The sequence below is a fragment of the Vombatus ursinus genome, unplaced genomic scaffold, assembly GCF_900497805.2.
Source record: "Vombatus ursinus unplaced genomic scaffold, bare-nosed wombat genome assembly UNPS02014817.1, whole genome shotgun sequence".
Classification (NCBI taxonomy): Eukaryota; Metazoa; Chordata; class Mammalia; order Diprotodontia; family Vombatidae; genus Vombatus; species Vombatus ursinus.
This window is the reverse complement of record NW_020954595.1, coordinates 12,390,624-12,414,246: the sequence shown is the minus strand read 5'-3', so window position 1 is coordinate 12,414,246 and position 23,623 is coordinate 12,390,624. Positions and strand designations below refer to the sequence as shown.

The 23,623-nt window shown below is 56.9% G+C and overlaps 1 protein-coding gene across 1 annotated transcript; it reads right to left on the bottom strand.

Moving 5' to 3' along the window:
• Positions 1-4,072: 4,072 nt before the first annotated feature.
• AQP1 (aquaporin 1 (Colton blood group)) lies at positions 4,073-23,275 on the bottom strand. The gene is made up of 4 exons (XM_027835872.1): positions 22,518-23,275; positions 6,624-6,788; positions 6,135-6,215; positions 4,073-5,760 (listed from the first exon to the last, which is right to left on the bottom strand). The coding sequence occupies exons 1-4, from the start codon at positions 22,905-22,907 to the stop codon at positions 5,581-5,583; spliced, it is 816 nt and encodes a 271-aa protein (XP_027691673.1). The 5' UTR covers positions 22,908-23,275; the 3' UTR covers positions 4,073-5,580.
• Positions 23,276-23,623: the final 348 nt, after the last annotated feature.

Genomic DNA, 23,623 nt, shown 5'->3' with positions numbered 1-23,623 from the left:
AAAGGCCTGCTGTCTGATCCATCCAGAGCACTGCTGGCCCCGGAGCCTAGGCGTGACTCCTCACTCTGGCTCTCTCCTGCTGTTCTCTGCCTCTTGCCCGGTCAGGCACTGAGACCAGGCTTTGGGGTTTGACTGAAAGTTTCTCCCCTATCTGCATCTCCCTGAGGCTTGGTTCTCCCTCTCAGAATCTCTCCCTTCTTGGGCTTGAACTCATGACCCCCTACCCCTCCCAGGATGGATTTCCCAGTAAGATATGGCCCCTGGAAAGGTCCCGTCCTCTTCCCATGTCTATGCCTTCCCAACAACCCTATATGTTCAGGTTTGGTCATGGAAGGGAGAGAGAAGCTGGGACGGAAGAGGTGGAAGAAGGCTTTGCTAGAGCTAGTGACTCCCAAGCATGTGTTGGGGTACAGACAGTAGAAGGCGGAAAGACTCACCGAAGAGTCTGAAAAAGTTGCATGTGATACACATGGGAGCAGGTGGCCCCTCAGAGGGTGGAAGGGCCTGGCTGGAGAAGGGGCAGAATGGCATCCTTCCTCGACATTTCCCATCCTTCTCCCTGGGTTCCCCTCGGGTTTAATCAGCTACCCCCATTATAATAATTAGTTTGCCTTTTAGCCTAGGGACAACACGATGGCACTCGGATCTACTCCTCTGCTTTTTTGTGGAGTTTTTTTCAGTGAAAAATTAGTACTATGATCACAGCAGCTCAGAGCTCCCAGTTAGGAAAACTCCTAACATTCAGGGAGAGTTTGGGCTCTTTGTCCTGCCACATGGGGATGGGGTCACCCTAATTTAAATTTATATTTATCTCTAGATAATCAGGGGTAGACTGAGACTGGCATGATGGCTCACATATGTGATTCCTGCTGCTAAAGAGGCTGAGGCTGGCAATCTCTTGATTTCAAAAGATCTGATTTGCATGGGGCTAAGTCCATCAGATAGCATCGGCGTTGGGAACACCTGGGAATGGGGGGTTGCCTAGGAAGGGAAGAGGTGGCTCAGATCATAAATAGAACAGGTCAAAGCTCCTATGCTGATTAGTGGTGGACCATGGAGGTGCCCTGTGCTTCTAGCCAGGGCAAAATGAGGAGACTGAGTCCTAGAAAGGGAGAGAGGGAGAGAGAGAGAGAAGAAGAAGAAGAAGAAGAAGAAGAAGAAGAAGAAGAAGAAGAAGAAGAACAAGAAGAAGAAGAAGAAGAAGAAGAACAAGAAGAAGAAGAAGAAGAAGAAAGAAATGAAGGAACAAAGGAAGGGTTACTGAAGATGGGAGAGGAGGGGCTGAGTACTTCTCTTGGGAAGAGGGAAGGCTTGTCTCATTGTGGCACTGTGCCCTTAAATCCTGGCACAATGCATGATAAATATTGATTGAATTGGTTTGTATTGAGTAAAGGAGGGACCTATGAGTTAGATCTGACTTCAATAGGCAGAGATGGGTCCAGTCCCAGAAGACCAAGGCACAGGGACAACCACGGGCAGGAGGAAGAGTCCCCTTCCCACACCAGGCTCTTGGCATGCTCTGATTCAGGAGCTTTTGATTTCTCTTGCCTGGAACCAAGGATCCACCTCAGCTTCCCAGTCATTTCGGAACCATGGTGGGGCCCAAGTACCTAGCCCTACCCCAGCTCCCAGTTAGGTGCTATCTCTCCAATTGAAGAGTCATCTCCTTGAAGGCAAGGTCTTGCCTGCATGTATTTATATCCTCAGTACTTAGAGAAGTGCCTGGCACCTAGTAAGGGCTTGACAAATGCATCCATCCATCCATCCATCCATCATCCATCCATCCATCATCCATCCATCATTCATCTGTCCATCCATCCATCCATCATCCATCCATCCATCCATCATCCATCCAGCATCCATCCATCCATAATCCCTCCATTATCCATCCATCCATCCATCCATCCATCCATCATCCATCCATCATCCATCCATCATCCATCCATCCATCCATCCATTCATTCTGTTTGGTCCTAGAAGGCAGAGCTGGGAGCAATGAGTCAAAACTGAAAAAGTGAAAGACTCAAAGTCAGGGAAAACTCTCTAACAATGGGAGGTGTCCCAGAGTGGGCCAGGCTGCTTTGGGGGCTGATGGGCTCCCCTCCCTGGAAGTCTTCTAGCAGAAGCTGCAGGCCACTTGTTAGGAAGGATGCTTCCAGCTTGTCCAAGGATTGACTGGATGGGGCAGCCTCTGACGGCCTGTCCAGCTTGGAGATTCTGACTCTGGGAACACTACACGTTCCTCAGTAAGTACTGGCTGACTGACGGCCAGATTCCGGCTCCTGGCTCCAGGCCCAGACAGCTGCCTTACGGCTCTAACATGCACTGCTTGGGATGGGGAAATGATTGTGGAGGAGGGACAGTACGTTCTTGGCCTGGCCCAGGCAGGGCCCCAGGCCTTGCAAGGTGCCTTTTTTGGCTACGTTATCGAAGGGAAGTCATTAGGAATCCACATCCTGGTCCGGCATTGTTCAGGGAGGCTAAGACCCGAGCGCACTTCTGCCTGACAGGTGGCCAGGCGCAGGGACCTTCAGAGGACACAAAACAGGATAAGCCCCCCAGGTCCTTCAGATCTAGCTCCAGGGCCCTTGGTCCCCAAGCTACCAAAGCACTTTTTCAGCTGTGGCCTGGAAGGCAGGGCAGGGCCAGGGCTTCCTAGTGTCCTCCTTCAACCCCACCTACAATTGGAGTGGCTCTCCTATCTTCTTCCCCCTACCCTACCAAGGGTTCAGGAAAGGATCTGAGAAACAAATTCATACTCAAGTGTTAATGACTGATAATGGCTTCAGGAAGGGGGCCAGGGCTATACTCTCACAGAATAATGGAGTCATGAGGTCTTAGATGTATCTGCCATCTTTTCTCCTTCAGGGTTAATTTAGAGATTTAATTTAGGCTGGAGGAGAGTGTGACCAGTGCCTTGTGCTCCCCCAAACTGGCAGGTGGGAATGGGCTGGGACCTGTTAACAAGAGGCAAGCAGGGAAGAGCTCCCCAGCTATTGGACCCTGCAGCAATGGGACAGGATATGGGTGCCACTCAGGGGAATGAGCAGACCTCAGTTCAAATCCCTCCTCTGCCTTTGACTGTCTGGGTAACCTTGGGTGAGTGATTTCACCACCTTTGAACTCCAACTCCTCAAGGGTAAAATGAGGGTGTTGGACAAAGCTTAACCCTTCCCAGTCTGAATTTGTCACCCTGTGGCCTGTTGAGGGCGTGTCCTCTGGTCTCTGGAAGAATTTAAGCAGAGGTAGGATGACCCGTCATGGAGACTGCAGAGGGAAATCCTGCTGTGGGGCTAGGCTGGCCAGGCCTCATGGCGTCCAGGACCCGGGCTGAGTCCCCTTCAGATGATCTCTACTGTGTGAACCTAAACGAGGCCCTGAGTGTGCTCCCCACACACCAGCCCCACACCCACCAGGGTGTTTCTCTCTCCCGCCGGAGAGCTATGGGGGAGGGGCTCGTCCTCCCCAGGTCCCCTCCGAGCTTCCTTGTTTCCATCTCCTCCTGGTAGCTGTCCTTCCCTGATCCCCCTCTCCCAGTTCACAGAATCATAGAAGCTCAGAGATGGAAGGCACTCCAGCAGCATCCAGTCCAACAGTGACCTGATCAGGATCCCCCTACCATTATCCCTTATAAGGGGTTATTCAGCTTCTCTTGGAGATCTCCAGGGATGGGGAACTCACTACCTTTTGAGACAGCCCTACCCACTGAAATTTCCTTTGGGCAGGGTCCTCTCAAGGTCTTCCCTTTAGGTTCCCCCATGTGTCCTGCTGTGCTGACTGACCCCTTCCCCCAATCTCCCACCTCCTTCCCTAATAAGATTTCCCCAGCAAACATCCTGGGGTTTCAGTGGGAGTAGGGGAAGTGGGGAGAGGAACGGAGAGAGGAAGGGAGGGAGGGAGGGAGGAATCTCAGGTCCTCAGAGTCGGCAGGCCAGCTCTGGACCATCCTCGTCATCCTCTAGCCCACACGAAGATCACCTGTGATGGAGCCCCAGAGGAAAGGCCACTTCCTAACCTGCCTCAGTTTCCCCTCTGGTGGTGGGCATCAGACAAAAGCCAGGAGGCTGTGGGGTGTTCAGTATTCATACACCTTTATTTGTTCATGTGATTCCAATCCCAATGAGGCAGTAGTTGCCACACAGACAGACAGGGGCCCACCGACTGGAAGTGAGGAAGAGAAAGGGATAGGCCATAAGGTTCTGCCCCCAGCCCCATGGTCAGGACGCTGCAGGGGCACCTGGGGAAAGACAGTCAATCACTTCATCCCCAGAGAGTCAGAAACCTTAGGCTCTAGTCCCTGCCTACACCGAGCTCCCTGGGCACCAGGTCTCAATGGCCTCATCTGTCCAATGGGCGGGATGTGGTATATATGTGAAAGTGCGTAGCAGCAAAGGGAAAGACTTGTGGCGGCTGGGATGCTGCCACACCCCTGGGTCCCAGACTGAGTGTCTCCATCTCCTTCTGGATGCCTAGGGATGTGGAGGCCTGGCTGCTGGCAGAGAGGGAGGGCATGGAGGCATGGAAAGGAGAGGGTCCAGGGCATCCACCCCACCCAGCTCCCATCTCTCAGGCCGTAGTCTACCCTGATGGAGCTCCCTGTCTGCAGGCTGTGTAGATCCTGCTGGAATGTTGGTGGGAAGGGAGCAGGAGAGGGGCCAGCCTGAGCTGGTGGTTGTCTTGTCTCTACAGCTGGTGTCCCTGACTGAGACAGCCCCACCAGGCCCTAGGGTGACCCGGACCAGCTCCTAGCAAACAGAGGGGCATTGGGGCGTGGCCAAGGTCATCCGGGCCTGCTCTAGCCTAAGGCTACAGAACAGAGGCCCAGGCAGAGCTGGTGCCTCAGGCCTCAGCACACTTCAAAGGGCAGAAATTCTCTATGCAATTCAAGAAAAAAAAAAAAGATGCTTTGACAGGATTATTTCCTGAGGGCTTAAGAAGGCCTCAAGGATCACGTTGGGGTGGGGGAGGGGTGGGCGCATCCTTGGCCCAAAGCAGACCCCATTTCTGGCCCTGAGCTCTTCTCCGATCGACACTCTCCGTGTTCACAAACTCCTGTCATTACTGCTAAGAAAATGTTTTGGAGGGCAGCTTATCCAGTGCACCCATTTCACAGATGGGGAATCTGAGACCCCTCAAAAGGTAGAATTTGGAGCAGGTGTCAGGGTAGGGGAGACAAACGAGGGCAGAAAGCTTTACGGGTTCCTCTCACATCATGTGGTGTAGACAAATACCTCGGCTGCCCCGCCCTGCGGATAGAATCCCCTTCAAAACCTCAGTCCAAGGCCCTGGGGAGGCTGCTCTGAGGTGCTCCCATCCCTCTCTTGTGTCCCAATCTTGGGGAAACAAGCATCAACATGTGGACCCCAGGCACCCAGCTCGAGAAACAAGAGGCAAGGAAAGAGAAAGAAAGATGCTGAGACACCCCGGGAGGCCAGGCGCCCTAGGGGGGCACCCGGATGTCTCCGAGTCAGCTGGCTTGTAAAGTCTATAACGTAGATTGACATCTTCCCCCAGCCCCGCCCTCGCCCCCTCCCGCCTGCCCGTCAAGCCCATCCCTCCCCCACTCTGCGGAGGCTGCCTCTACTTTGGCTTCATCTCCACCCTGGAGTTCAGGTCCTCGGCATCCAGGTCATACTCCTCCACCTGCCCGCTGGTCCAGACCTTCACGCGGTCCGTGAGCTCGCTGCTGCGTGGGGCCAGGATGAAATCGTAGATGAGCGCAGCCAAGGCACCCCCGATGAAGGGCCCCACCCAGAAAATCTGGAAGAGGAGGAGGAAAGCTTCAGAGAGGCAGCAGCTGCCCTAAATGGGCTGTTAACCCCATTTCACGGACCAGTACACTGAGGGCCAGAGACCGAAAGCGATTTGCCCAAGGACACTCAGCGAAGGTGTGGAAGGGCGAGAAGGCATTGCCCACCCTCACCTCAGGGCCTGGCACAGTCCACATTGAGGCCTCCCTCTGTCCCCCAACGCCCGAGGGCAGCTCAGCTCCCCAACAGACCGCAAGCCACCACCACCTCTTCTGGCTCTTGAAGCCCCGCCCTCTCCTCTTTCTCCTTCTGGCTCACGGTCACCCAAGAAGCCTGTCGATCTCCTTTCCCCACAGAGTGAGGCCGAGACTCCACACAACTCACCCAGTGGTGCTCAAAGTTGTTGGTGATAACCGCTGGGCCGAAGGAGCGCGCAGGGTTGATGCTGCAACCGGTGTAATCAATCTGTGGGTCAGAGATTGTGCGTGAGGGATGGGGGTGGGAGGTACAAAGGACAGGGGGAGGGAGGGAGAAGACAGGTACGGAGAGTGGAGGTAAAGAGAGAGGAGGTAGAAATAAGAAACCAAGACAAGTAGAAGACGTGGAGACGGAGAGATGGAGAGATGGAGAAGAGGAAGACGGGGACAGAGAAGGAGGAAAACAGAGGGACCAGGAGACGGAAAGAACGTGGGGCCCGGATGCTCCCCCACCTGGGGCTGCTCTGGGCCCCCAAGCCCAACAGCGTTGTTGTCTCTTGGCTCTGAGGAGCTGCCTTCCCGAGGACGACTTGCCCAGGTCTTGGAGTTCCTCAGGACATTTCAATGGTTTGCCCTATCCCTCCACCCTCTGGGGCCATGGGTACCACCAGCTTACCGCGAGGAGGTGGCCCAGGGCGACAGAGAGGCCGATAGCCAATGGAGCGGAGCCTGAGATGTCTCGGCGCCTGCGGTCCGTGGTGGCCAGTACACACAGCACCAGCTGCAGGGTGCCTATGATCTCGATGCCCAATCCCTGGCCTGAATTGACTCCCTTGGCGAGCTGTGAGGCAGAGAAGACAAGGCGGAACAGCCTAATGAGTGGGACCTGAAACTGGGGAAGCCCGTTTCCATACTCCTCTTGGATTCCCCCCACCCACCCATTGCCATCCCACATTCTCCTAAAGCCCCCCAGGGCTGCCCCAGAACCATTGAGTCCTGCCCTGATCCCCACCATGAAGCGTGGCTCCCCTCCCCCCTCCGCCAGGCTCCAGGGTATACCACAGGACGTCATGGACAGAGAAGAAGCCCACCCTGGCTCCCAATCCAAGCTCCTGGCTTCACGCCAGCATCAGTCTGGCTGCCCCAACGGGCCTACTCCAAATGCCTCCTCTTTTTTCAAGCCCCAACCTCCGCCCCATCCCTCTGGCCTCCCGCTTCACCGAGAAGATCGCCATTTGCTCTCTGAGACTGGGGGCAAAGTGCTTCCTGCCACTAAGCCTCAGTATCCTCTTCTGTCAAATAAGGGCATTGGAGGAATTGACCGCTAAGAGGTTTCCCAACTCTAATTCTATTCTTAAAAAAGACATGTGCGTCTGATGTTGTGCTTCTGGTACCACCCACTCTGTCCTTGGACTCCTGCCTTCTGGCTTCCCTGCTTGTCACTCCACGGAAACTTCCTCTCCAATGACTGGTTAACCACCAAGTGCCATAACTTTCCACAGTCCTCCCCCTCCTCACAGCTGAGGGCATCTGGTCTCTGGTCTCCCCTTCCCTTGGCCTGAGGCAGGACTAAGGCTTCTGTGACCATTCCTCCTCCAGGTCCTCCCCCAGGATCCCTCTGCCTGGCCCTCCACCTCAATGGGGCCGGTCCCTCTCTCCCCCTATCTAGCCTTGGTCTCTTTCCTGAGCTCCCAGCCTTAATCTCCAGGACATCTCTAAGCACTTGTCCAGCGTGCACCTTGGTCCAGGCCAAGCTCATTCTCTTTCCCCACCTAGACCTATCCCTCCCTATGACTTGACTGTCCCTGTCGGCCACTATTCATCTCCTGCCTCCAGTTGGAAGCTCTGGCACTCCAAAACATTGTTAGGAGGATACACGATAGGTTCCCTCCTCTGCATCTCATCCCATGCTGGCCCCTAGGCCTGTGGATCCCTCTTTCTTCTCTGCCTGTGGAACATCTTTCCGTGTAATAACCCTGGACTAGACCCTGGTTCCATGAGGAGAGAGGCCGGGTGTGAGCCCAACTTTGGGGCTTTCCCAGCACTGACGGCCTTGGCACAAAACACCTGCTTAAGAAATGTCTTTGCCAGTGGGACCAACCAGGCTGGAGTTCATCTCATTTGTAACCATCATCTTGCTCGAGGCCCATCAAGGGCTTGGGACCAACATGACCAGGGCACCTGCCCTTTGTGTTCTGTGGAGGCTTTGGTGAGAGAAGGGAGCATGGAAAACTAGAATCACTGACGACTCCCAGCTGAGCCCTGCACCCGGCCCTGCAGGAGGGAAGCTAGAGGTCCCATGTCCCAGGCCTCCCCTCTATCAATGGATTCACCTGTGACTTTGGGGCTGACTCATCCTTGGATTGGGCAGCTGGGGGCACCACAGTGGATAGAGGGCCAGGCCTGGAGTCAGGAAGACTCATCTTTCTGAGTTCAAATCTGGCCTCAGACACTGACCAGCTGTGTGACCCCGGGCAAGTCACTTAACCTGTTTGCCTCAGTTTATTCATCTGTAAAATGAGCTGGAGAAGGAAAGGGAAAACCCCTCCAGTATCTGCCAAGAAACTCCAAATGGGGTCAGGAAGAGTCAGACACAACTGAAATGACTGAATAACCCATCCTTGGATTGTCCTAGGGTGGCTGGGGAGAGGCCTGAGCAGCCCTCCAGCGGGGAGGAGGGGAGGCCGTGTCCAGAGCCAAATGCACATCACTTCTGATAAAGCTGGCGTCTGAGGCTGGGGAGTGGAACGGGTATCTGCAGCCAACAGAGGAGCCCAGGAGCCCAGAGGGAGAGGAGGCTGAGCTCATCTGGGTGGGAACTGCTCAGAATCCGTCTGTGGGGTGGATCAGTCTGCCAAGGAGAGGGGCGGGGGGGGGGCGAGCAGAGATGCAGGGGAGGCCACCTGAAGCCTGGTCCCTGGCCAGGGAGCTGTTCACACCCCCACCCATTTCTAGAGGCTCCAGGGCCCACTGACACCTGCCCCTCACCTCCCCAGGCACTGTCTCTCCCATCTTTCTCTCTGTCTCTGTTTTCTGTTCGTTTCAGTCTCTCCTCTGCTCTCTTCTCTGTGTTTTCTCATTTTTTGTTTCTGTCTTTGCTTCTCTTCTCTTTCTGTCTCTGTCTTTCATCTCTCTGTGGTCTCTTCTTATGTCTCTATCTCTTTCTTTTGTCTCCCCTGTCTCTGACTCGCTCTGAGCCATATAGGAAACGGAGTCTGGCTGGCACTCTATCTTGGTTACTTTTAGAAACATGAATCATGGAAAGCAGGAGGGAAAGTTTAGCTACCATGAGCTCATTAGGGCTGGTTCCCTGTGGCAAAGTAGGACCCCTCCCAGCCTGAGCTCCATCCTGGCCCAGGCTGGGTCCAATCCCAGAGGCAAGTCTAGGGATGGAGTGGTGTAGACACTCCCACCCTCCATTCTGACCCAGGCTGGGTCCATTCCCAGAGACAAGTGTAGGGACGGAGGGTATGGACACCCACACCTGGAATGGGGAGGTTGTGGGGAAGGAGGAGGTCAGTGTGCCTTCCCTCCCATGCAGGAGCTGACCTGTCCATCCAAACAGTTTGGATGGCACCCTCATCCATCTCCCGCCTGGTCTCGAGTGGTCACAGAAGCAGCCCAGTACCGTGTCTACGCTGCCTCAGCTCTCTGGGGACGAGGGGGCAAGTCAGCCTCCCCCCCAGGATGCCTCCACACCATTAGGCTTTCCGCAGAGGAGGCGCTTGGGCTTTGGGAAGGGTCACCTAGCCTCCTGATTTAGAGACACCTTCCCAAACAATTCTCTTCCCCTCTTTGTTGGGCAGCCGTGACTCACATCCCTGTCATTCATCAGAACCCGGGATGGGACAGGCTCTGCCTTCCTCCTCTGGGGCCAGCCCCAAGCCGCTCTCCCAGGCCAGACTCCCCCCTCACCCATCAGCCAGGGGAGCTTCACCCCTGGGACAGGGAGGGGTGCAAGAGGAGGCAGAGGGAATGTACCTCAGAGCAGAGGTGGGGCCTTGCTGCCACTCTGGGCTTGATAGAGTAGAGATAGGGAGCCCTTAACGGCCCTTGAGTAGGTGTGTCCCCAAAGCTGCAGCCTGTGCCCAGGAGGTGGCTCCGCCCCTCTCTGCTTGCTTTGTGATTTCCCAGGTTTAATCCCTGGTTGGGGGCGGGCTAGGGGGACGGCTTTCTACCTCCTCTTCATCCTTTCTATTCTCTTTCCCCAGAAATGGCTGTTATCAGCCTGCCTGGAGCCTTTCCATCCCTTGATACCACTCAGGCCATTGGCCCCAGCTGGAGACGAACATGACCTCGGTTCTCCTGGCTGCCCAGCCTCCCTCTTCTGGGCCCAGGGACCTCACTAATGGTCCTTTAGATCCAAGGCTTCCCTTGGGTCTAAGACTTCAAGCAGCCCTTTCTCAGTTCCTAGCCCAGCTTCACCCTTGCAGCCCCCTCCCAGACCCAGACCCAGACCCAGCCAGGCTGCCTCTCCATCCCCTGTGTCTTACACACTGAATTCTTACCTCTTCTTAAAGCCCGCTGTCCCCTCCTCCAGTAAACCTCCCCTGAGCTTCGTGGTTGGGAGAATTCTACCTGGAGGCACCAGTAGAAGACCTCTCCTGTTCTGTTGAGAAGAATTCATGGTGGAGAGCGGGCAGGGATGCTCTGAGCAGTGACCGGGTCCAAGTGTTAAAAGGACGGACTGATATTGCCTCCACCACAAAGGGGCGAATTTGCCAGGACAGGTGTGGAAAGAAGCCTCCTCGGGGTTGGGGCAAATGCTGCAGAGGGGCCACATCTGGATAATGCCTTGCGGAACAGCCCCAGATCCCAAGTTTCATTTTCATGACTAGTAACACTGAGATTAAGGGCTGCAGGACCATAATTCCAGGCCTCTGATGCCTTGGCATGTGGGGCAGGGGGAGGCAGGGAGCACCCCACTCACCTTTGACAGTGGTTGTGGGGAGGGGCTGCTGCTTGGCTGGCATTCTGGCTACTTGGAGTGCAGTGCTACAGGTGAAAGCGACCTACCCAGTGCCCCATTGTCTGTGCCAACAGCACTACTGGTCCAGAGTGCCGGAGAATTGAGGTGCCCACGTGCTTAATGGGGCATGCTCTGGAGCCATCACCCTGACCACAGTAGGGGTCATCTGCCAGGGCATTGTGACCCCAAGCATCCCTCTAGGGTGGTCAAGGAGCCCCATCCACTGGGCAAACAGGACTCTCTTGTCCTGACCCACCTTGCCCTGTGTGGCCAGCCAGCCGGGGCTAATAGTCCTCAGTGGACCCCTGCACCACAGGCTGCCTCAAGTTTTGGCAAACACCCCTTCCGGCCTGGGGCTGCTCCTACACCTAGGATCCTGGCTGGTTCTAAGGCTTTTGTGCCCTGGGGGACAATAAGGGGGAAACACTTGTCCCCTGCTGCTTTATCCAAACCCTATCAAGGGTGGCTTCTTACTTACAACAACATTAATTAATACCAACATTAACAACCTCACATGAGTTTGTAGGACAGATACTGTTTATCCCCATGTGACAGATGAGGAAACTGAAAGCCTGGGAAGCGGTCACCTCCGGAGATCCCACGGAGGAAGGACAGCCGTGGAGGCTGGGCAGAAGGGGAGTGAGATGTTCCCAGGCAAGAGCCTGGAGGCGGCTGGCAGCAGCCCTGGCCCTCTGCTGCCATTCTGAGGTGCTAATATTTTCCTCAATGCTCAGAGGGTGGGGCGAGTCCTGGCCCTGGGAGAAGGCACAGGGCAATCTCAAACTCTGGAAGGCCCTGTTCTCTAAGAACAGAGAAGATGCCCAGGGCAAACCCCTGCCCTGTCCTGGATTTCCAGGGCGGAGGGAACTGCTTGGTTTTGGGTGCTTGGTAACTATGAGTGGCTGAATGTTGGGGGTCCTTGCCTCCCCCCAAGGGGCTGAGTGGACAAGGACCAGCTCTGGGTCACACTGGCCATGTCCCTAACTCTGCCCTGTGACATGTGCAGGGTGGGCAGGGCAGGAGACAGGGCACAAGGGGCCACACTTCCTCCCCTGCTGGGGAGGGGCTGAGGTGGCCATCACCAGCCAGGCCCCCACTGCCCTGGAGGGTCAGTGTGCATAGGGTCAGATCAAGCCTGAATTCGGAGTGTGTGTTGTCTGAGTGCCTGTCTTACGCTGCTGTGTCTGAGTGTGTCTATGTATGTGTATATGTGTACGTGTGTGTATGTATGACATTGGTCATTGCATGCGTTGGACACACACCTGTGTAGTCTACCAAATGCAGCTGCGGGTGATGTGAGCCTGGCCCTTTGTTCTACCCCAGCCAACCCCCGCTTTCCTTTTCCTTCGTTCTCCTCTTTTCCCTCTCCCAGCCCCCTCCTCTCAGGAGACTGGCCTCCAGCAGGCATGAACATGCTGCCCCACGACCACGAAAGGATACTCTCTGCAGCATCCACAGGGGAGACCTCAGGTCTTTCAGAACATCTCCAGGGACCGGGAGCTCACTACCTAACTGGGGAGACAAGGCCCCACGGCATCACAGCTTGAAAAAGGCTGGTTCTGATCTGAATGGAGTGTTGTATACAGGGTTAAGGGATTGGGGGGCGCTGGAAAACTAGGGGCACAGGAGGGAGCAGGTCTTGGAGACTCTCACCGCCTCTTGCCTGCCCTATTGCCACGACCTGCCTGCCTCCGGTCTCTCCCTACTCCAGTCCATCCTTTTCCATTCGGGAACCAACGTGATTTTCCTAGAACCCTGTCCTACCTTGTCCTGGCCCCTACTCAGTGAACTCTGGTGGCTTCTCATCACCTCCAACATCAAACACAAACCCTCTGCTTGACATTCAGAGCCTTCCTGACCTGCCCCACTTCCTTCACACCTCCCTCTCCACCAGGAACCCTGCTCCTGGCTGCTCCTCACACACCACACCATCTCCCACTGCCAGCCCTTTGCCCTGGCTGTCCCTCCTCTCTGGAGTGCTTGCCCTCCTCCCTCTGCCCCCTGGCTTCCCTGGCCCCCTTCAAGTCCCGCCTTCTCCCCCCTTTCCCAGTGCTCGGCTGCCTTCACTTTTGAGATTTTCTCCAATTTCTCCTGTGCTTCGCCTGGTGGTTCTCTCCAGGTTAGACTGGAAGCTCCTTGAGGGCAGGACTAAAGTTTACCTTTCTTTGTATGCTCAGCACTTAGTGCTCAAGGCCTGAGAGATAGTAGGCACCTAATTACTGCTTGTTGACTGACTAAGCCCTCCTGGCCTTGGGAAGTCAAGTCACCTCCCCAAGCCTCAGTTTCCCCATCTGTCAAAAGGGCATTGGACTAGACGACATGCCTGGTCAGTTCCCAGCTCCAGATCTAGGATTCCATGATCGTCTAATATTTCAAACCCTAACGGAGAGAAACGAGATTCTTGTCTGGTGAAGGGAGTCAGAGAGGGCAGTGGGTCCAGCCTCCCCTCTCCCTGCCTGGGCCGAGACTGGCCTCAGGCATGGGGTGGGGGTGGGGGGTCTGCCTGCCTGGGAGGGGCCACTGTTGCCTTGGATGCTGGCTGTGTTTGGGCTCCGAGAGCCTGCGATATGTAATTAGTGTTTCCAATCAGAAACAGATGGGGAAAAAATGAGGAACAGACAACATTTTGCGGTAAAGGCTCATTTATGATGGAAAAAATGTGGAGCCATCCTACCCCCTCCCAGGGGCCCACACTTCACCAGCCACTCCTTCAGGGTTAATCTACCCAGATCCGTCTAAGCCCCTTTCTCTCCTCTCCTTGCCCCTCTCCTCCACTTTCCTCTCCCCTCCCCTCTTCTCTCCCTTTCTCTCCTCCTTTTTCCTCTCCCTTTCTCTCCTTTCCTCCCCTCCCCTCCTCTCCTCTCCCTTTCTCTTCTCCCCTTCCCTCTTCTCTCCTTCACTCTCTCCTCCTCTCCTCTCCTCCCTTCCCTTTTCCTCTCCCTTTCTCTTCTCCCCTTCCCTCTTCTCTCCTTCACTCTCTCCTCCTCTCCTCTCCTCCCTTCCCTTTTCCTCTCCCTTTCTCTTCTCCCCTTCCCTCTTCTCTCCTTCACTCTCTCCTCCTCTCCTCCCTTCCCTTTTCCTCTCCCTTTCTCTTCTCCCCTTCCCTCTTCTCTCCTTCACTCTCTCCTCCTCTCCTCTCCTCCCTTCCCTTTTCCTCTCCCTTTCTCTTCTCCCCTTCCCTTCCCTCTCATCTCCTACCCTCTCTTCCACTCTCCTCTCCCCTTCCCTCTTCTCTCCCTTTCTCTTCTCTCTTCTTCCTTTCTTTCCTCTCCTCTCTTCTCCCCTTTCTCCTCCCCTCCCCTCCCCTCTCCCCCCCCCTCCCCTCTTCTCTCCTCCCCTCCCCTCTTCTCTCCTCCCCTCCCCGCCACTCTCCTCTTCTCTCCCTTTCTCTCCTCCTCTGTCCTCTCCCTTTCTCTCCTCTCCTCTCCTCTCCTCTTCCTTTCTCTTCTCCCCTCTCCTCTCTTCTCCCATCACTACCATCGTGGGTCATGAGCCCTAGACCAGTCACTAGACCCATCTCCTGGGTCACTTCAGGGCCAGGGAGGAGAAGGGTAAGGAAGGTGACTGGCTCACAGTTCTTTCTCTCTTCCCTTCTTTACCCTCCCAGTTCTGGGACTGCTCTGGCCAATTGCTTTAGTAGCCTCAGCCTCTGCCGGCCCGGGTCCCTGGAAAGCAAACCCCCGCTGGGCGTGTAGCACGCCTTCTAGGAGAGCAAGCCTTGGACAGGGTCTGCTGGCTCCCAGGGAAATCTGTCCTGAATCGCAGCCCCAGCTCTGTGCCCACGTTCTTGGAAGGCACCAGCAGCCCTGGCCATGCACATCCGGCTCCAGGGGACCTTGACTCCAGCCTTCCTGGGGCCCTGGCCATCCCCAGTCATGCAGCCTGTGCGTCTGGAGCTGCCCTCCAGGAGACGGGAGCTCAGCCCGGGCCTGGCCGGCTTAAACCTTCTGGGCCCCCAATCTCCCCTTGGTGCCCTCCCTGAAGCAGAGAGTCAGTGGCTCCAGGGCCAGCCAAGCAGCCCATCACGGGAGGGCTCTGATTCTTGCACACATGCAGGCTCACTCAAGCACTGCCTTGTACTGTTTACCAGGTAGACATTTCCTGAAAACCACCCTGTGAGGCTAGTCAAGAGAATTCTTAGTAAATGAGGAAGCTGAATCTCAGAGCTAGCCCTCTGCTCAGGCACATTGCTGTGGGTGAGGTAAAAGCCTGGCCAGAGATGCCAGGGTCACAGAGAGAGACCCTGTATGCACGTGCTGGGGGGACCTAGTTAGAGGGGGGCTCCTCAGCGATCTGTCCTTGAGCACACTCCTGGGCTAGACCCAATGAGGGCTGAGGGCTGCTGGGTGCCGGCTGAGTGCTCTGAGCAGTCAGTGCTAAAGGTATACACCGGGTGCTTAATCAGTGCTTATGGCCAGAGGTGTCAGTGGATTGCTAATGACTAACTGGATGTCAGAACACACATGACCCTCCTAGGACCCCTCAAAGTACTTCCCTTGACAGGGAGGAGACTGAAGGCAGAGAATCACACAAGGCTTGGTGGGAGAGTGTGGGCCACAATGCGACTCTCAGCTGGGGCATGGCCCACAATTCCATGCTGCCTTCTGCCCTTGACCTCCTCGATTCAATGGATCTGGCCTGGACCAGGACAGATGGAAGGATCGGGAGCTTTAGAGGGGAGGCACCTTGTCTGGAGTTGGGTCCTCCCCTCAAGGGGACCCGCAGCCCAGATGTGTGGCATGTGGCCCCCAGCCACCACCCCTGCAGGGGCGTTGGCTCCTCTGTGACTCACTGGGGAGAAAGTGCCCCCACCTCCTGACTCACTCAAACCACTGCCTACAGCTTCCTCTGGAAATCGCAGGCCCTGTGCCTGCGGGGCAGATGGGGACTCTGGTGGGGGGGGGGCGGGTCTGTGCTAAGCTGCCCTCACCTCTTCGCCCACCTGCCCAGCTTCTTCCGGCTCCAGTGGGCTGCTTCCCCAAGAGGAGCCCGCTGCCCTGGAGAGGGCTGGCCTGGCCGGGCCAGGGCTGCCAAGCGACGGCTCTGATCTGACCCAGGTCACAAAGTAAGTAGGCGATGGAGGCAGCCGCATGGGCCGCGATTCCAATCGCTCTTTTGCAAACATATTTCTAACAGCAGAGCATTCTACTCTCTGTGGCTCAAAGGGCCTTCCGTTGTTAGAAGTCCCACCACAGCACCTGGAAGGGTCCCAAGCTCCCAGGGACCCAGGGCCGCTCTTTCCAAGGAAGCCGAGGCTTCCTGAGTCTGGCCCTCCACCTGCCCCTCCCTGACCGGCCCTGCCTGGCACAAGACGGCCTGGGGTCCCCAGACTCCACTTTTAAAAGTGACCTCACGCAGACCAGGGAGAATGGAAGGGTCATGGGCCGAGAGGTCAGCCAGCCCATTTTACAGATGGCAAAACTGAGGCCCCAGGAGGGAAGGGCCTTGGTCCAACTCAGGCGGGGGCAGATGGCAGAGCCCAGATTCCAACCCAGGTCTGCAGCTAGCCTCAGTGGTTTTCCATTGTTGGGTCATGAGGCCCCCAACGATCAGGGAATGAATTTCTCAGATGCCTTCCTCCTGTTGGGGAGGAGAGAGCCAAGGCAAGGTTGCCGGAGGGTCCTTCCAGGGGAAAAGGATGCAGCCTGGAGCTGGGTGGGGCGATCCAGCCCACACCACCTGCTGGGGGGGGGGGCCTCAGGCCAAGCCGCTATGCCCATGCCGACCCTCCTTACAGTGGGCATAGGGTTCTCTGTTCTACAGGTGAGAGCACTGAGGCTCAGGGCAATGAAGGCGCTGACCACGAGAGTGCCCCTGAGAGCCCCCGGTGGGTTTCTGACCCAGGGACAGTTGGGAGGGACCTCAGGGCACCTAGGGCAGTCCCTTGGCTTACACGGGAGATCAACGGGCTTCCCAGAGCAGCCGGGGTACCAGTGTCAGGAGCAGAAGCTGACCCCAGCTAGGTCTTCTGACTCCAGACACAGGAGGCGCTAGGAGGCGCCTAAAGTGCCAGGCCTGGATTCAGGAAGCCCCGAGTTCAAATCTAGCCTCAGACCCTTCGAAGCTAGCTGGGTGGCCTTGCACAAGTCACTTCACCTCTGTCTGCCTCAGTTTCCTCATCTGTAAAATGGGAATAATAACAACACTACCTACCTCCCAGGCTTATCGTAAAGATCAAATGAGATCCTGTTTGTAAAGCAACCAGCCCAATGGCTGGTACATAGCAAGTGCTCTAGAAATGGTAGCTATTATTATCACCGCAATCTTTGCCTCCTGCCTCAGAAGTTGCCTCAAGCTCCCCAGGGCTCCGGACAAAAAGCTCCTGGTGCTCATCTGGGTGTTTGTGCCCTGGACCCACAGGAAGCTGGTCCCCCAACTGGTAGATTGATTGATTGGTCAGAATCATAGGCTTGGAGGTTTAGAGCTGCCAGGAACACCAGCGGTGATGCAGCCTTTCCACAGGACTGTCTAGAGAAGTATTTGGTGTGTCAGTCAACCAGCATTTATGCAGTGCCTACCATGTGCCAGGCACTGCGTTAAGTAAGTGCTGAGTAGGCAAAGGAAGCTCAGATCAGTCCCCCTGCCCTCAGAGAGCTTCCAATCCAATGGAGGAGGCAATATGCAAACAGCCATGTAAAAAAAGCTGCTAGAAAGCTCTCTGGGACAGAATCAACAGAGAGAAGGCCCTGGCCAGAAGGGAAATCAGGAAGGCTTCCTGTAAGAAGTGGGATTTTAAGCAAAAAATAATAATAATAATAAAATCTGGCCTTAGACAGTTGACACTCACTAGCTGTGTGACCCTGGGCAAGTCACTTAACCCCAATTGCCTCACCAAAAAAAAAAAAGTGGGATTTTAGATAAAGCCCGGGAAGTTCTCCAGGAAGGGGAGATGGATGGGGGGTGAGGGGGCATTCCAGGCAGGGGGCACAAGCACTTGAAAAATGGAATGACTGCCTCCCATGCACTGCTGAGATAGGGACACCTGGTCAGTGCCCCAGGCTCCCCTGCTAGGCAGGCTCCAGGAGCCTGTGGGAAGCAGGGCCTTCCTCCCCTGTGGGACCCTGCCTCTCCCTCCCCTGTGGGACCCTGCCTCTCCCTCAACAGTCCAACAGCAGGAGGGAGAGGGCACCCAGGTATCTGGGAAGCTGGAGGGAAGTGGGGCTGAGCCTGGCCTGCGGAGACACCAGCCTGCCCTGGCCACTGCCCCGAAGTCTTCTCCATTCTCCCGGGGGGGGGGGGGGGGGTAGTCTTTTCTTTCCAGCTACAGAGATGATCTTGCCTATCTCTGCGCCCTCTCCCCAGAGGGGATCAGTCAGTCCATCGACAAACCTTTCTCAGGCTCCTGGAGGGCTGAGCTCGTGATCGGGTGGCTCCCTGAGCCAGGGAGCTGTATGAGTCAGCACACTGGACTTGAATCTCGTCTCTACCACCACCCTTGGGTGTTCTCGCCCTAAGCTCGTCTGAGCCCAGCTCCCTCTGGTAAATGGGGGAGAAGGATCCTCTCAGCCCCCGCCTCCCAGGGCTATCCTGAGCCCGAGAGGGCCACGGAAATGTGTGAGGAGAGGGGACGCTCTGAGCTAGGGGGCTCTGAGGAGGAGACCGACCAGGAGCTAAGCCTCTAAGGAGAAGTGGGATGGGATAGATGGAACAGTAGGGAGGGTGCTCCAGGCAAGCAGAAAGCTGTGAGCAAAGGTAGGGAGGCTGGAGTGAAGTCCTGGGGACAGTGTACTGGCTAGAACAAGCATTTATGGGCCAGGCAGGATCCAGGGAAACTGCTCCCTCAGAAAGGCCGGGTGTGGAGGTGCTTAACATTCTGCAGTCAGCTCTTCCCCAGACAAGCTCCACTGCTCTCCCTCTCCCATCACGTTTGCTCCCTATTGCCCGGCCATTTGGTCCCAAGACCTTTCTTCCAGAACCTTCCTTAGCTCCTGGAAGCTGGGAGCGAGTCCAGGCAGTCTCCTGCCCTGGCCCTGACCCTTGAGCCTGTCTCACCCTCTGGCCTTCCAAGTCCTCCAAGTGCCCAGGTAATCATTGACAGGGAGGGCCACTAGAAAGATCCTCCTCCCTCCCTGTCTCTGCTTCTGACCATTTGGCCTCTCCTTCTGTCCTGCCCATCCTGCTCTGTCCTGCCCATCCTGCTCTGTCCTGCCCTCCAAGCACCCAGGCGTCCAGGGCTGGCTGCAGGGAGAAACCGGGAGGCCACAGCCCCAGCAAGGCACGGGGCTTTCAGCAGCTCGGGAGACTCAGCAGAGGGGCTGCCTTGTGTCTTCCCAGCCTCCGGCCCATCTGAGATCTCAGGGACGTGAGGGAGCCAGAAGGGGTGGGGGATGCCTATGTGACCCAGCAAGGGACCCCTTCCCCTCCGGGAAGGCCGGCTCGTCCCCCTGGTGCATTTACACTCGTTACAGGCAGCCGTTCCTTCCAGTCCCCTCCCTTGTACCAGGAGAGGACGGCTTGAGGACTCTAGAAGAAGCCCCAGGGAAGGTCCTGCTCTCTCTTAGCTCAGCTGAGCTTCTGGAGCCTAGCGCAAGCAGGGAGATCACCTTATCCAACTTCCTCTTTTTAAATAGGACACTGAGGCATCCCAGAGACGGAGAGAGGACACTTGGCCAACGCAGCACAGACTGTTTTTTCAGGGCCCTCTCCACAACCCTGTGCTAGATAAAGGCCCCCCTCCCCCAGCCCACCAGCCCCACCCCGCCAGCCCCACCCTCTTTCCTGGCCTCCAAGAAGGCTTAATGCCCACCCCCATGGCCTGGGGGAAGAGAAATGTCTGTTTTTGTGCCTGCCCCTGACAGGCAGAGGCTGCTGCCCTCTCACTCTCCTGCCCCCTCCACACTCGCCCCGCCAGCCTCCTGCACAGAGCTAAGGGAGGCCCATTCGCTTCAAATCCCCGGGAAGATCCCCGCCTCTGTCCCCACTTTCCCACAGCACCAGCCACTGGTTTCCTGCAGGATGGATGGCACTTATCTGCCCTCCCTGGCTGCCCCATCCCGCCTGGCCCTAATCCTCACTCATCCCAACCTTCTGGGGGGTGGTCTTGCTCCACCACCCAACCCAAGTGGGACCATCCAGGGGGGAACCTGGGGCCTGAGGATCCGGCTTTGAGACCTGGCCAAGTGCCTTCTCTCTGGGCCTCAGTTTCCTCATTTGCCAAAGGAGTGGGTTGGACAAGGGGACCTGCACAACCTGACTGATATATCTCTGCTCCCCTAGGTCCCTAATGACAGCCCTGTGATGGGGGCTGGGGGGGGAAACAGGGCAGGGTCTGTCAGCCCTGAGGCTGAGAGAGAACCACAGGGCAGGCTAGCCCTGTAACTTGCCCCCTGGTCACAACACGACCCAGACTTTCCAGCGGCCTGCCTCTGGTCTGGAAATGGACCCCACATTCCGGCTAAAGTCCAAACTGGAGCTAACGGGGCCTTGGCTAGCTAATCTTCAAGCTTGGTCCAAAAGGAGGGCGTTTGCTTCATATCTGGGCTCAGCGAGGTGTTGGCCAAACGTCTGAAGTGCTAATCATTGCCGGCCTCCGGGGGTGCCCGCTGGGTTTGATTAACAAGCCTGCAGTCTCTCTCTGTTCCCCCACGGCTGGCCAGCAGCCAGAGCTTCCTCAGAGGCCGACATCAGCAAGAGAGTTTACACACTCACTCACACACACACACCTGTCTCGGTTCCAATCTGGAAACATTCTGTGGCACATTCCTGTCCCATCCCCAGCTCGTTCCCTGAAGACTCTATGTCCCTCCCCCTGTCCCCCAAAACCCCGGCAGCCCGTGTTGGGGCCTCAGTTCCCAGTGGGGCCCCCACTGACTGGCTCAGCCAGTCTCCACCCCCCCCCCCACCCCTCCAGGAAAGCCTTTGCTCTCTCTCTTCCCTGGTCTCTGGTTCTACCTAGAAGGCATCACAGTATGGTGGAAAGAGGACCCGAGGTCATGTCCTGGCTTGTATGTCCACAGCCTGTGTGACCTTGGACAAGTCATTGCTTCTTTGGCTCTCAATTTCCTCATCTATAAAAGGAGGGGGTTGCTCCACTGGCCTCTGATATGCCGGACCATACCTCCTGTCTCTCGGTCCCCCAGATCACTTCTGACTCGTCCCCCATAACTTGTCCCCCCGCCAGTCTCCTGGGATGTGGCTCGGCTGTGGGGGGCAGGGGGATAAGATGTCCCAGGAGGGAAACAGGACAGCGCCCGCAGACAGTTGACTATTCCCTATGTCACTAGCCGGCTTGGCTTTGGGATGTGCTCGGACACCCTCGATTAAAGGTCACTTCAGGCTGGCCCCTCGACAGAACACACCCCAAGGCACTGGAGCGGCCTGTGGGGCCGCCCTTCCTGTCTTGGAGGGATCTGGACTTTGGGGAAGGGCCTCAGAGGGATGCCTGCACCTTGGGACGTGGGGAGTCATTCTCGGACCCCGGGTGTCCCCTGGGTGAGGGCCAGGCCCTGTAATGGGATTTCAGTGACAGCTTGTTGGCTGCTATGCGCCATATGTGCCACACTCCACTGCCCTCCGGGGGGGCCCAGGGGCAGCCAGAGCCAAGGAGAAGTCATGTTGTACCAATGGGCTGGAGGGACCCCGCCCACTTTCCCGGCCCCTGCTGCCTCCCCGGTGAGGGAAGCGGTGGGGCTGTGCAGCTCACCAATCAGCCCTCCGGAGGCATTCCTCTCCACAGCTGCCACCCTGGCCCCCACATCAGAAGCTGCGACAGAGCCCACTTAAGGCTAGATGTGGGTGCCTGCCACCTCCCTAGACCATCCCATTCTTAGTCTGGGGGGGCAGGGGCGCAACTCCTCCAATCCGCCTTCCTAGCCCCTTCCCCATCAGAAGATGTCCACACTAAACCTGAACCCGGCTCTCCTTCCAGTTCAGAACCTCGTTCTCAGGCAACCAGTAGGAGTTTGGAACCTCTTTGCACGGAGGAAACCCAGGTGACAAGGTCCAGGGAGGGGGAACACCTGATAATTTCAAGGTCAGCATCCTGCTGGTCTCCCCCCTGCCCCACCCCTCAAATACACAGAGGTTTGGAATAGAAGGGGGAAAAAGGCTGAGTTCAGACAGGTTAATGGTTTTCAAAATACTCAGCTGTTTGACCAAATTTGGCCAGACGGTGTTTTTCTCCACCCGTCTCTGTGTGGGTGGGTGTGTGCATTGTGGACATTTTATGGCCAGGGGCTCAGCAGCAGCAGGGGAGTAAGACCCCCCCCCCCCACAGGCCTCCCCATCATGGTGCCTGATTGTGGCCAATTTCCCAGTGAGCCACCTGTGGTGGGGGGAGCATTGAGCCACCAAAAAGTCCCAGGCGAGTGGAGGAAAGCACTGACCACCAGCTCACTTTGCCGTCTAAGCCCTACAATTATCCACTTTCCTCGAGACCAGGGCCTGGGAGAGGGTCTGGCCGAGTGGCTAGCATGCCCTGCACTGAGCCTGACCCTTAAAGAAAGGAGCTGGGTGGTGGACAGCACCCCAGGAGGGCTGCGGTCTGCCTCATAGGGTGACCCCGTGGGATACCTCTGGGCAAGCCTCAGCAATGTGAGCCTCAGCTTTCAGGGCAGGGGTCCAGCCCCACCCAACCTTATGGCCCATAGGGCCCCTACTTACCCCATTGAGCCCAAGGGTGTTGCCAGGGAGGTTTGAGGTGATGCCCGAGAGGATGGCTGTGGCCACAATGGCCCCCACAGACTGAGCGATGATGTACGCGACAGCCCGGAGGATGCTGATCTGGCAGCTGAGCAAGAACCCCAGGGTGACTGCAGGGTTGAGGTGGGCCCCGCTGATGTGGCCCACACTCTGCGCCAGCGTGGCGATGCTGAAGCCAAAGGCCAGTGAGACCTTCACGTTGTCCTGCATGGCACCGGAGGTCTTGTTGCCCTCCACTGGGTAGTTGTAGCCCAGGGCCGTGCCAATGCTGATGAACACGAAGAGGATCATGGCCAGGAACTCGGCCACCACTGCTCTCCAAAAAATCTTCTTCTTGAACTCACTGGCCATGGTGCCCCTGATCTCCACCTGTCTTGCTCTGTCCTGCCCTGCCCTGCCCTGCCTCAGTGACCAAGCTGGTTGGCACGCCCGTCCTTGCCCTCAGAGCCTGAGCAGTGCTCTGGAGAGCAGCCCGCCTTCTGGGGCTATTTATAGGGCCCTTGGGGGGCGGGCAGGGGGAAAGGAGGAGGAGGAGGGAGAGGGTGTAGCACAAAAGGAGGAAGGCTTGGCTTTCCTTGGGGGCCGGCCTGCAGGCCAGGATGGGAGGAGGGAGGCAGGAGGAGAGATGGATGGAGAGGGAGCGCTGCCTGAGTGAATGCCAACTGTTGGGTTTTTTCCCTTCCTTCTCCTCCCCTCCCTCCCCAGCCAGACTGGGGAGGGCTCCCCAGCTGCTGCGGCCGGCCGAGGCCGGGGCTAGGGCTGGGGCTGGGGCTGGGGCTGGCAGCTCTAATAGGCTTTCTGAAATTCTCCTGAACTGACTCCTGGTGCAGGCTGAGGAATGCCAGCATGCCTCCTTCCCGGGGCTCCTTCCCCTCAAGCCTATCCACCCCCCTCTCCAGAACGGAGCCCTGGTAGCAGGGCTGGACTGGGCCTTGGCACCAGGATGCCCTCTGCCCTTGGGGGGCAGGGTGAGCCCTGCTCCCCACTGCCGTTACTTGGAGGGAGGCCCAGCAGCAGGGCTTCTTGGACAGGCCAGGCTGCTGGGGGCAAAGGGGGGGAGGGGCTGG